The 12,519-nt window shown below is 42.6% G+C and overlaps 1 protein-coding gene across 2 annotated transcripts in view; it reads left to right on the forward strand.

Annotated features, from left to right (window-relative positions):
• Nucleotides 1-12,519, forward strand: part of LOC117475901 (inositol polyphosphate-5-phosphatase A) — a 163,768-nt gene that overhangs the window by 81,112 nt on the left and 70,137 nt on the right. For both annotated transcript variants that reach the window (XM_034122248.1, XM_034122256.1), the window contains exons 5-6: nucleotides 6,876-6,939; nucleotides 8,723-8,826. In XM_034122248.1, coding sequence (XP_033978139.1) covers nucleotides 6,876-6,939; nucleotides 8,723-8,826 — 168 coding nt within the window. The remainder of the gene's footprint in view (nucleotides 1-6,875; nucleotides 6,940-8,722; nucleotides 8,827-12,519) is intronic.

A 12,519-nucleotide genomic window follows, 5' to 3' on the forward strand; every position in this document is an offset into this window, starting at 1 on the left:
CTGGATCTGCTTCTCCTATTTTAATTGTCTGAGATCAATACTAGTCGAGCTTTGCCATGTAAACCAATTTTCTGTGCTCATGAGGTCCCTCCTGGGAATGGGGGAAGAGCATTAAGTCGAGTAAGCTTAACTTAAATCTTAATTACTGTGAAATAAATAAGTAAATATATGTTAACATTTTTCCTTTAAGTGTATCTTTGAATAGTGTAATTCCTTCCCCCTGTCCCTTACCTTTGCCTCCCCCCAACAGACACACACACACACACACCCCAGAGACAAGGGCTCCTTCAGGACGTGACGGATGACTCCAACACTCGGGCCGCTTTCAAATCACAGGAAGTGACAGAGGAAGTTTTAATGAGAGTTTTGTCTGTGTATCCAGTCAGGCCTTCCAGGCAGCCGATGAATAATAGACACTGTGGCTCAATACTCTGAATACTCAATCAATGGCACTGGGAGAGGGCCTTGGCAAACACATATGGCAGCCCGCGGGGGGCGGGGGGCTCAGGAGGGGTAGAAAACACTATGGCTGCTCCATTGGTATCTCCATCTCTATTGGTGCTGCTCACTTTGTGCCGTGGTGTTTTCCTTGCCGGATGACAGGCTGTTTGTGCAGAGAGACCCCTGTGAAGGTGCTCTCTGAGCCCGGACCCTGCTCATCAATGGAGCCCATGCTGGGACAGAGATGGCAGATTGTGCAACAGATATGTGAGCAGGCTTTGGGAGTAACGGATTACATGTAACAGTTACATCAAATGTATGATCAGATTACTGGTACTTTTTCAAAAACAGGGATTTCTAGGAGGATTCCAACGTTACAATTCATTTCAAAATCAAATGAACTAGTGATTGTAACGGATTACATTTGTGAAGCAACCCTCCCAGCCCTGGACTGAGTTGCAGTCAGAGCACATAGCATGCTGCTCTATTGTCTGCAGAGCCATTTCACACTTTGATTTGGAGTAGAATTGGGCCTCAGTGACTAATGAGGACATTATGTAGCTATTAGTCAGAGCTTATGTCTCGGCCTCCCTCTCTAAGCTGTTTTGACATAACATGTGTTTCTGATATATCGCAACACCATTTCTTCTTGACAGCATATCTGATTGACCTTTCCGATAAGACGTGCGTGTGTGTGTGTACAATTGTGAGTTGTTTTGTGGCGGTGATGTGTCTATGTGCAGGTTTATGTGGAAGTGTGGCATCACTCGGGGTTTGACAGATGAGCAGACTCCAGGGATTTCTGAGCAATGAGATATAAACTGGAAACCAGCCCATTTAGTCTCTGCTGTCTGGAGGGCCAAATGCCACGGAAACCCTGAGGAGATATTTCTCTGAGGGGCCTGGACACTGATATGACCCCGGAACATGGCGCAGGCAGTGTATCACTGAACATTCATTTGGTTTTATTACAGCTTGTCCTATTTTCATATTCACTGTCGTTAATAAGTATTCACCTAGGCCATTTCTGAGAGCAACATTGCTCAAAAGGATTTCAGTGAGAGGATCAAACAGGTTGTAAACTAATCAAATCTGCTTCAACATGCACACAGTTTTCCCATGGGGGAATATTACCAACAGTTCAGGTGCTTTCACTTTCCGTTTCTCCTCCAAATAAAGTGGTTTATGTCATCTGGGTTAACTGGAGGCTTGTTTACAGCCTGTCTGACGGTGTTACTGCTCATGTTCCCCGTGTATTCTTTCTGCTATGGGAATGATTTGCATAAAACAAGATGTGATTAATGCTTTCAAATGGTATCCCCTCTCATTTTGCAGTTGGATTATCTGTCATCACAGTTAGTCATTTGTTCCATATTGTGCAGCCCTAACCTGAACACAGCTAAATAAATACACCAAAGATTATAATATCTAATGAAAACATGATATTGAGCACATCTCCAGTAAGCTCCCCTTGTTCAAGTGCTTTCTGAGCGCATCATGTATTGTAAAACGCCCTGCAGAAGCACACGCACACCTCCACACTGCGCCACCATCAGCAGCACTCTGCCAGGGTCCAGCAGAACATTACCCCGGGCAGTCGTACAGTGACACTGCGATGACACCGGAGTGTGTGTGTGTCAGCTCTCCTGGGACTGGACACTCTCCCTTAGCACAGATTGGAGGTGAGACCTTGAAGAAAAATGATTACTTTTATGTTTGCTTTATGGCTCATTTTTCACATTAAACGCAGAAAATCTATTCAGAGGTCACAGAATTCCTGCTTCTCTTGGTCGGACAGAACTAATTCTTGCAGCCCCCGGTATCGATAAAGCATTCAGCGGAGCACAGTGTGCAGGCTATGTACTGCAGCGCTCAACTCTCTATTTTCCAGCAGCCAGTCTATTGGGACTTGTTCAGCCCACATCTGCTGGGCTTTTGGAAATGTCAAATACACACTTGTAGGAACACACACACACACACACACACACACACGAGCACACACACACACGAGCACAGAATCAGTGTGCCCTTATCGGTGTAGCCAAAAGGACTCGTGATAAGAGATAGCATTGCCATGAGCAGTCATAAAACCCCAGCTTTTATGGCGCTTATTGTCTTTGTGTCTACAATTATGGTGATTACTCATTTCCCATAACCCCCCCACACCGTGGCCCTCGTGGTGCACTTAATAGACTGCATTTTACTAATGGAAAATTAAGTAGCCGCCGTGGCAGTGGGGTTTATAAATATGTAAAATATACTTTTAATTATTTCAAGTGAATCTGGCAGCTAATCAATAAAGAGGGACGTGACAAACATACGTTTGACACAGGCCATTGTAAAGCGACTGGTTCAAGATAAGCATGGCCTGTCAGCGCAGTCCGGCCCTAATGAATATTTTGAGCCTGTCATGTAAGGAGACAAATGGATTAATTGCGCCCTGCTAATATAATAGCTTCTTCATGAAGAGTGCAGCAGGGAGGCAGAGGGGGGGGGGGGCAGCAGCTGCTAGCTCCTGAACCTCCACGTCAAATACATATTTATTAGGGTGGAGGGTTAAGTAGATTTTTGCGATTACACGGATAGCCACTTAAGCGTAGTTGTTTATCATTTATTTGAAAATTGATTCATGCCGATTTGTTTAATGTCATTTTCATTTTTGATGTGAGTTTGTAGCAAAGAGGGATGAGCCTAAAGAGAGACAGTATCAGAGAGGGATACAGTTCAGGCTTTCATCATTTCTTTCTGAAGTGCTTCTGTTGTGTTCGCAGTTGAAGACATCCATCCCTCAGGATTTGGGGTCAAGTAGAGATTTGAAAACGGCTTGATCATTTTCTTTTTCAAAAAAGAATATTCCTTTTTCTGATTTTGCAGAACTAAATGTGAAATAACTTTCTTTTTTTTGGTCAGTAGGGCTGCCAACAACATCTATTCCTTTATCGATTCATCTGCCCAGTATATTTTCAATTACATTTAGTCAATGATACGTCAGAACATTGTGATTACTGTTTATCCAAGTGCCTCAATGTGCTATCTTTAAATGTCTTATTTGTTTGTCCAAAAGCCAAAGATATTCACCCTAATATGATTTGAACAGAAAAGGCATCTCTGTCATTGAGAGGCTGAACACAGCATTTGTTGCATCAACAGAAATGACTTTAATGATTAATCAATGAAATACTAAGCAACCAAAAACGTTGTTGATTATCTCTGTCGATTGATCAGTCGGCTATTAGTTCCAGCTCTATATATTTAAGATAATACATATATACACAGAGAATAGCAGGACAACTTTATATAAATATTCAAGCAGCAGAAAGTCATTTCTTCTCAATATTCCCTTTATCCAATGATTTCATGATTTCATTATTTATAAAGATCTGTAGGTATTCATTATGCAGCTAATCAATATATATTGTTCTCAGCAGGAGCACTTTGACTTTGAAATTGCACTTGTGCTGTTTACTATCTAATACCTTGACACATATATCATTTTATCTCCATGTGTCATATTTCAAAATAGTCATTTTTCCTTCACTGCCCACTGAAATATTTCCACAGACAGCATCAGTTAGCATAGTGGCAGCGTTTTGACAAATAGCACGGTTTCCCCTCCCTCCGCCTGCTCTGCTATCCATCTCTGTCTCCAAGTCTGTTGTCGCCACTTTAAGGTGAAAGAGAACATAAAAGACAAGCGAGCACCAATAAGTGTTCGGGGGGCCTTCCTGGAACCCGTCCTCTCGCGATGGGAAGCTGTGACCTTGAGTCCTGCCTTCGCCCAGCACCGTCCCCTCTCCCCTCCCCCTTTCCCTCTGTCCTCTGGAGAAGGAATGAGTCAGGCGGGGGGGGGGGGGGGGGAGCGCGGCGGCGGCGGAGGGGTTTGGGGTCACCAGCCGCCGTTCTCATCAATTAAATGTGCGACAGTGTTTTCCGACGGCTGAACTTATATGTCAAGGAGATGGGCAGGACCTCATGTTTGTGCTTTTGACAAATCAGCAAATGTTTAATCTCAAGATGTGCCGGCGCTCATAAATAATGCAGAGGCCGGAGCGAGAACTCTCCCGCCGCGCAGAGAGGCGTCTGCACCCGGCCTCAATGAGAGAACACGGGGAAAAGCTCCCAGACTAAATCCTTTTCTTCTACACCAGTCTCCTCCTCCTTTTGATCACACCCCTTTAATCCCACCTCACCACTCCTCTTTCTTCTACTGTACCTGAATCTTCTACCTTTGCAGCTTCACTGTACTATCTCAGCCTAATTATTTCTCTCTTGTTTTATTTGGAAGTAAAAAAAACAACATACTCCTCACCCTCTTTGAGCAGAATGATCCCTATCCCAACGTCTGCTATCTCCCAGACGGGGGATTGAGCTTGAGCTTTGCCTCCATTTGCCCTAAATGTAAAGAGGGCAAGTGTAGTGGACTGTGAACCGCATCCAATCCCCCTCTGCGCCACTTGCACTTCTTCCCACAGACTTTGATTGGCTCGTCCGCCGACTGGGAAAGTTTCCTGATTGTTCACAGGGAAAATTAAGATTTTAAGCCTATTGAAGTCGATCTGTGCTCATTGAAAAGTCCATCTGAATGTGTCCTTTTGAGAGCTCAAATTGTTGACTCGCCAAGTTGGAAGACTCGGTGCCCGAGATCACGGAGTGTACTGTACCAGAGCACGCTGCACCTGTTGGTGTGTAGTCCCCGGTGTGTAGTGTCGGGGGCTTCCCATTGGAAGTGTGCTTTGGAGTGTGTTAAAGAGGCTCTATCAGCCCACTTCATTAGCCCAGCATTCTCACATCAGGTCAAGCCTTCGCACGCTTGGCATGAAAGGGTTATGAACAGGGTTCTTGGGCACTGAAAAACTGAAACGTTGACTTTAATTAAATGTATTATCTCAACAGGTTTCACATTAGGTTAGTTGAAAGCAATACTATTAAGTTAATTTAAGTTGAACTTAATATTTTTTATTTTATCTTAATATTATTGCTATTATTTGTATTTCTTTTCACAAATCATAATGACACGTTTACCAGTTTCCTTAAACTTCTTACTGAATCAACCTAGTACTTTAACCATCAACCGAATGTGTATTAAAAGGAGATCAAGGCTTAAAGTTGATGCCATTTTTCACATGTTTTTATTTTTGAACAAGCAGAAAAAGAACAAATACATCTGTATACAAAGACATGCTGTATGTACACATGAATTGTTACATGTAGCCTGCAGATACATTCACATTTCAAATTCTACCCACACAGCACTTTGCCTTCTGGGTGAATTCCTTATTATTTAACCTTTCACATTTCAATGTAATGGTACAATGGTAACCACATTAGCCACTGCCAGCTCAATCTTAATACCTGAGATAAATGTGATAAACTGTCGCTTTTCAATGGGTTGGAAATGTGGCAAACATGGTGGGAAATGTTGTGTTTTTGGAATTAAACCTTAAAGGTGGGGTAGGTAATTTTGGAGAAACCAGCTCGAGATCGCTAGAATTTGAAAATACACAGCCGGAAAAAATCTGCCACTTCCTTACAGAGCCCCTCCTCCAACACACACGAACGCGCACATGACCAATGAGGGCACGAGATAAGTTTGTGCACAGATGGAAGGCTGACAGGCAGGTAGGCCATCCAGTTATTTTAGCCGGGCCGGCTAAAATGATTGGTCGTGCTTTTTACAGTATTACAGCTTCCACAGATGACATTTTGTTATGGATTTTTTGTCAAAGCACTTAAGATATTCATTGCTATCGGGATGTTAAGAGCATTCCATGGAATATAACAAAAAGTGTATCTCGAGCCGGTTTCTCAAACTTACCTACCCCACCTTTAATCAAGAGTATGGTTGCTTTCTACTTCTACTTTTAAAAGTTGCGAGGTAACCCTAACCGTTACCCGAAATATTTTTTTGTCCTACACTATTTTTATTCTACCCTGTTATGTGGAGAATCTTGATACATCTTGTCTGTCTTGATACGTATCCTGTAGGCGCATCCATATCCTTTAAAGAAATGAAGCCAAGCATTCTCACATTGGGGCAATCCTTTGCACTCTTGACATGAAATGGTTCTGAACAGGGTTCTCTAAAACCAGAAGAAAAATGTGATAGCTTTTAAACAGGTTGGACATTTGGCACAGGTGTTGGGAAATGTGTTCTAAAGATCCAAAAAAGACTTGTTTTTGGAATGTAACCTTTATCAAGAATACAGTATGGTGGCTTTCTACTTCAGCTTTTCAAAGTAGCGGGGTAACCCTAACTGTCTTTTTTTCTCCTACACTAGTTTTCTCCTACCCTATATGTGGAGATTCTTGATACATCTTGTCTGTCTTGATACACATCCTGTAGCGTATCCAGACCCAGTAAAGAAATAAATATCTGTATGGAACCATTGACGGAAAACGTGTCCAATCTCACACATGCTTGTTTCCTCCCGCAGGCTCTGGGAAGTTTCTACTTTATCCACGAGTCGTTGAAAAACATCCAGCAGTTTGATTTCAAAGGTGAGTAACCCCCTCCGCAACACACTTCCACATATACATCATCCCCACTGTGTGGAAATGAAATCCTCACAGCGTGCCCCCTAATCCCACCCCTGCATATCCCACACAACCATTTGCAGGCTATTCCCACTTCCATCAGAAAGCAGCGCGCTAAGATTGGCTTTGAGGATAATGTAAAGGGAGGGGGACAGAATGGTAATGCTTATTAATATTAGGATTTAATTCATAAGATTTCGGGCCTTCAGTAATGGTGTGCGGCGGGTTATTGGACAGTTACGGCGGTCTCATCAGGCTGCGGTGTCAGAGGGCCCCGGGGGCCGGCGGCCGCGCTAATTAAAGAAGGGATATAGATGTGGAGGAGCCTCGCTTCTTATTAGACCCAAGTCAGCATTAGCACCAGTTACCCCAGTGAAGGACAGGGCGACGGCAGGGGGGTGGGGGTCGAGAGGGGAGAGGACCACTCCTCATGTACACACACACACTTTAAAGATCAGAAATACATGAAATACAAAACATTCTGTAATGCTTTGTTGACTTTTTCTTTAATAGGTCGCTTCAGTCATATTGTCGTGTGATAGGGTTAGGGTTGAGAAGAGGAAAAGAATAGCACAGGTGTTATTGAATCTGTCCAAGTATGTGACAGTGAACCAGTATACACCATACCAGAAATCTGACAACGAGTCCCCATGCACTATGGATGTATGGAACTTAGGCATTTCCAGTTCTTGATAAGTATGGAAAACAGATAAGAGAGTATGTCAAATATCTGTTTGCAGACTATTTCTCCTATTTTGTTTTCTAAAGTATAGAATTCCGAATTAAACTGATCAGTTTGAGTGTTTTGCTTGGCGTTAGAAGCAAAATCTCAGTCCCTGTTTGAGAGAGCACAGGCTAGAGCATCTTAATATCACGAAAGGAACCAAATGCATGGTCCTTCAAAGAGCCCGCCTCAGAGTCACAGTCTAGAAAACAGTTCTGCCCCCAAGTGAAAGGGTTAGGTCAAAATAGGCCACTAAAAGAAAGCTTGATGCAAACTTTGTCTAAAATCATTCAACATGGGTTAGGGTTGGGGGAGGCCATATGCAAGGGAATAGGCACTGCACCAACTATTTCTTTACAAACCTCTAGCTATTTGTACTGCAATGTCAAATATCGTCTAAGAAAAATCTACCAGTCTGGAAATGTGGTTCTGGACAAATTCCAGAAATGCTGATATGGAAACCGTTGGAACCCTGTAAATGGAAAACAGCCATTTGTTCATGCTTTTTCTACTGTGACATGTCTTAAATGATGGAAAGAATGAAAATTGATCTTATTTATTGGCAGTCCTCCCTCACATCACTATGCATTGCGTTCAAAATCACAAATCAATATTCAATACCCTTCAAGAAAAAGATGTACCATCTCCAATGACAGACAGACATGCATTAGGAGTCTTTAAGGTAGACCTGGGTTTGGCACAGGTATCGTGTTGACGTTGTAGGAAACACAGAGGGATGTGGACATGTTCAGGGTCATATCTCCCCCTCCCCCTGTTAATACAAAGAAAGGCTTCTTATCTTCCCAGTGTAGTGACCTCTCACACTCACCTATGTTCAGATACAGATGTTCTTCATTCTGACCAGCAGGTGGTGCAGTTGTCTGAGGAAGCTGTTTCAGTGATTGTATCAGGGGATCATACAGGGTTCTCAAAATTAACCATGTTTGTAACAATACACTTTTTCTCCCTTTCTGTCCTCACCTCCTTCCCCCTTTCCTTCTATCTCTTCAAAATCCACTTCAGCCAAGAAATTCAAGAAGGTCGTGGGGAAGGAAACGTACTCAGAGACACTAGAAAGCACCCCCTCGCTGGAGAAGGAGAAGTTTCCCCAGGACTACTTCCCTGAGGTGGGTAATACTGAGCACACTTTGCTCACTGATGCTGGCGTTATCATGTGATGACAGCTTCCTGCTGAGACGTGCTGTGACAAAGGAACACACTTCTTCACATTCAGTATGCAGGTTTAATAAAGCTGCTTATTTAAAAAAGGAAAATGAACCAACCAGTTGTTAAAGTACAGTAGCCTTTGGCCTCAAACCAATGCATTTGGATTGACCTATTGAGTAATTAAATGCTAAACTTCACTTTCCACAATAACTAGATTTATTTGACGTACTGTAGTTCTTTCAAATTCATTTCCCAAAGCCATTTAGTTTTTAGTATATCTTATTGATTTAGAGTCATTTTTCTTCCTAGTTCAAGGAAATCCACAAAGGTTTCACTCATTTGAAGACAAATACAATATCCTTTAGACTGAGCTAATGAATGTTGATGTTTTGAATGAAAAAGTAGTCATATAATCACTTGATCTATTGAGTTTTTAAATGCCAAACTTAATACATTTCCCCCCAAAACTAGATTTCATTTTTAGTACTTTTTATCAAATCAATTTCCAAAAGCCATTTCGTTTTTTGTGTATGTTCCTGATTTGGAGTCGTGTTTTTTCCCGGCTCACACACACGGCTGATTTGAAGACAAATCAGTCAAAAAGAAATCAAACGCTGACGGAGAAAGTCCTGACTGTGTCCCGCGCTGCAATTCTCCGCTCACTGCGCTGTGTTTCTGGTTCTGTGTTATCAGAGGGAGCTGAGCATGGCTGTGCTGATATAGTAATAAAGAGCAGGACCGCCGTGTGTCATCCCTGCACTCCCCACTCATCTGTCAACCATGCTCCGACGGCCCCCCGAGCAAATATATGCAAAACAGATGGATACGGCCCCTTCACACACTTCCCCCCAATTTCCGTCTCTTTCACACACTGCACGACTCCCCACCCTAGACACGCACACAAACATCTCCCACTTTCCCATTCCACAGATGATCTAAAACCAATTACACTGATTGAGGCGCAAAGCCATTTAAAATGATTACAGCAGAAAGCATTGTTCTGCGTTTAACGGGACAAGCACCGAAAACCACAAAACAAACCTGGCAGCGTGAGAGGGATGAGGGGAGTGATGTAGGGAGAAAGAAGGTGTGTGTGTGTGTAAGGGGGGGGGGAGGGCAGATGAGAAAAGTTTTGCCCGGTGATTTATGCCTCTTTCCCGGCTGGGATATGAATCTGGGATGATGCTCCAGAGAGCAGCACTCCAGATAATGTTAGCCCATTTAAAAAGAGCAGATTTGTGTAGTCTATCAGGGTCGCCGAGTATTTTTCTTTTCTCCCTCCGCCTCCCTCCGGCCCCTCCGTAGTGAGAAATTGGTTGTTATCATAGATCACAGATACTGCTCAAACCTCTTATGAAAGATGAATTAATTTCACTAATGCTTTAATGCAAAGCTCTCATGAGGGAGGCAGACTGGTGATAACCCCTGCCTCGTCCCCGCTTCCTCTGCCCGTGATTTATGCCCTCTTTTAGTAGATGAAACCGCCTAGATTTGCCATCCATCTGCAGCTTTGAGGAATCCTATTACACGGGGATCTTGGGCCGGACAGAACGCCACCCAAACCAGTTGCTCGAGTCCCAGCTCTCCGTTTTTTTTAATTCTGAAAAAGAAGATTTGTTTTTGTAAATAAACGGCAACTCATCCATAGCCATAGTTGAGTAGTGTATTTGTATTTGAACACATTTGGAAAGATACCCCAACTGAATAAATTACAACAAACACAGAGGACAGGTATCTTGTTTACACGCTCATAACTAATTCTCAAAAAAGAAACCTGTGTTGTTTTTAATTCAACCTACATCAAGATTATGATAGCTTTCTACTTGAGCATTTAAAAGTAGCAAGGTAACCCTCACTCTGTTCATCCTGACTGAGGATCCAAAGCCCTTCAGTGCTGTTATGGATTGTACCAAATGTAGAAAGGTAACCCAACTGAGTTATTCCTCAGACGACAGGTAAATGTATTTGCTCATTACTATGTCCAAAAAACAAATGTATTTTTGGAATATAACCTTAATCAAAATGATGGTGCTTTTCTACTTCATCTTATAAAAGACGCACCTACCCCAACTCCTTTTTTCCTCCAACACTTATTTGATTCTGAATGAAACAACAACCCCTCTGAAGCTTCCGATGAGTAGTGTCAAATATCACAACTTACCTTGAATTGAATTGATTAAAAGAAAGACAGGTATCTTGTTTACATGCTTATTACTAACTCTCAGAAAAATACATATTTTTGGAATTTAGCCTAAATTCAAATGATGATAGCTTCCTATTTCAGCTTTTATTAGTAGCAGGCTAACCCTACCCTGAAGACTTGTTTCCTCTTTGTTTGATTCTGATTGAAGCGACAGCCCCTCTACTGTAGATTTGGATAAGTGGTGTTATGTATCGTACGCAATTGGGAAGTTACCCCAACTGATTTATTTACAACAAACACACAGAGGACAGGTCGTGTTAACATGCTCACAACTCATTCTCAGAGAAAGATGTGTCTTCAGAATTGAAACCTTTATTAAGATTTAGTTGGCTTTTTAGTTCAGCTTTTCAAAGTAGCTCGAACTGTGAAATCACTTCCTTAACCGTAACCCCTTTTCCTCCTACACTAGTTTGATTCTGATTTAGGCCACATCCCCCATAGCTTTAGATGAGTTGTGGTATGTTACACATTCGGATATATTATATATATATATAGGTATATTGTTTATCATAACTAGTTCTCAAAAAAAGACATCTTTGGAATTGATGCAGTTTTCCAGACAGAATCCTGAGAGCAGGTTAGAGAGTGACAGCAGGTGGCTGCTGGGAGACAGATGTGTGTGTTTCTCTGCTGGGATACAGGTGTGTGTGTTTCTCTTCTGCGATACAGATGTGTGTGTTTCTCTGCTGGGATACAGGTGTGTGTGTTTCTCTTCTGCGATACAGATGTGTGTGTTTCTCTGCTGGGAGACAGGTGTGTGTGTTTCTCTTCTGGGATACAGATGTGTGTGTTTCTCTGCTGAGAGACAGGTGTGTGTGTTTCTCTTCTGGGATACAGATGTGTGTGTTTCTCTGCTGGGAGACAGGTGTGTGTGTTTCTCTTCTGGGATACAGATGTGTGTGTTTCTCTGCTGGGAGACAGGTGTGTGTGTTTCTCTTCTGGGATACAGGTGTGTGTGTTTCTCTTCTGGGATACAGATGTGTGTGTTTCTCTTCTGGGATACAGGTGTGTGTGTTTCTCTTCTGGGATACAGGTGTGTGTGTTTCTCTTCTGGGATACAGATGTGTGTGTTTCTCTTCTGGGATACAGGTGTGTGTGTTTCTCTTCTGGGATACAGATGTGTGTGTTTCTCTTCTGGGATACAGGTGTGTGTGTTTCTCTTCTGGGATACAGATGTGTGTGTTTCTCTTCTGGGATACAGATGTGTGTGTTTCTCTTCTGGGATACAGGTGTGTGTGTTTCTCTGCTGAGAGACAGGTGTGTGTTCCTCTGCTCTTCTCTTTACAGTCCCCCATTAATAAAGTGTCAGTGATGCTGATGACATCATGGTGGGAGGGCTCGTGCATGCTTGTCTGTAAAAGAGAAACCAAATGTCATTCAGTACGTTCCCTCACACTGAAGTGGTGTGTGTTTGAACACATGGGGATTCTGTCTGCAGGTTGCAGATATT

This window comes from Trematomus bernacchii, unplaced genomic scaffold (assembly GCF_902827165.1).
Source record: "Trematomus bernacchii unplaced genomic scaffold, fTreBer1.1, whole genome shotgun sequence".
Taxonomy (NCBI): domain Eukaryota; kingdom Metazoa; phylum Chordata; class Actinopteri; order Perciformes; family Nototheniidae; genus Trematomus; species Trematomus bernacchii.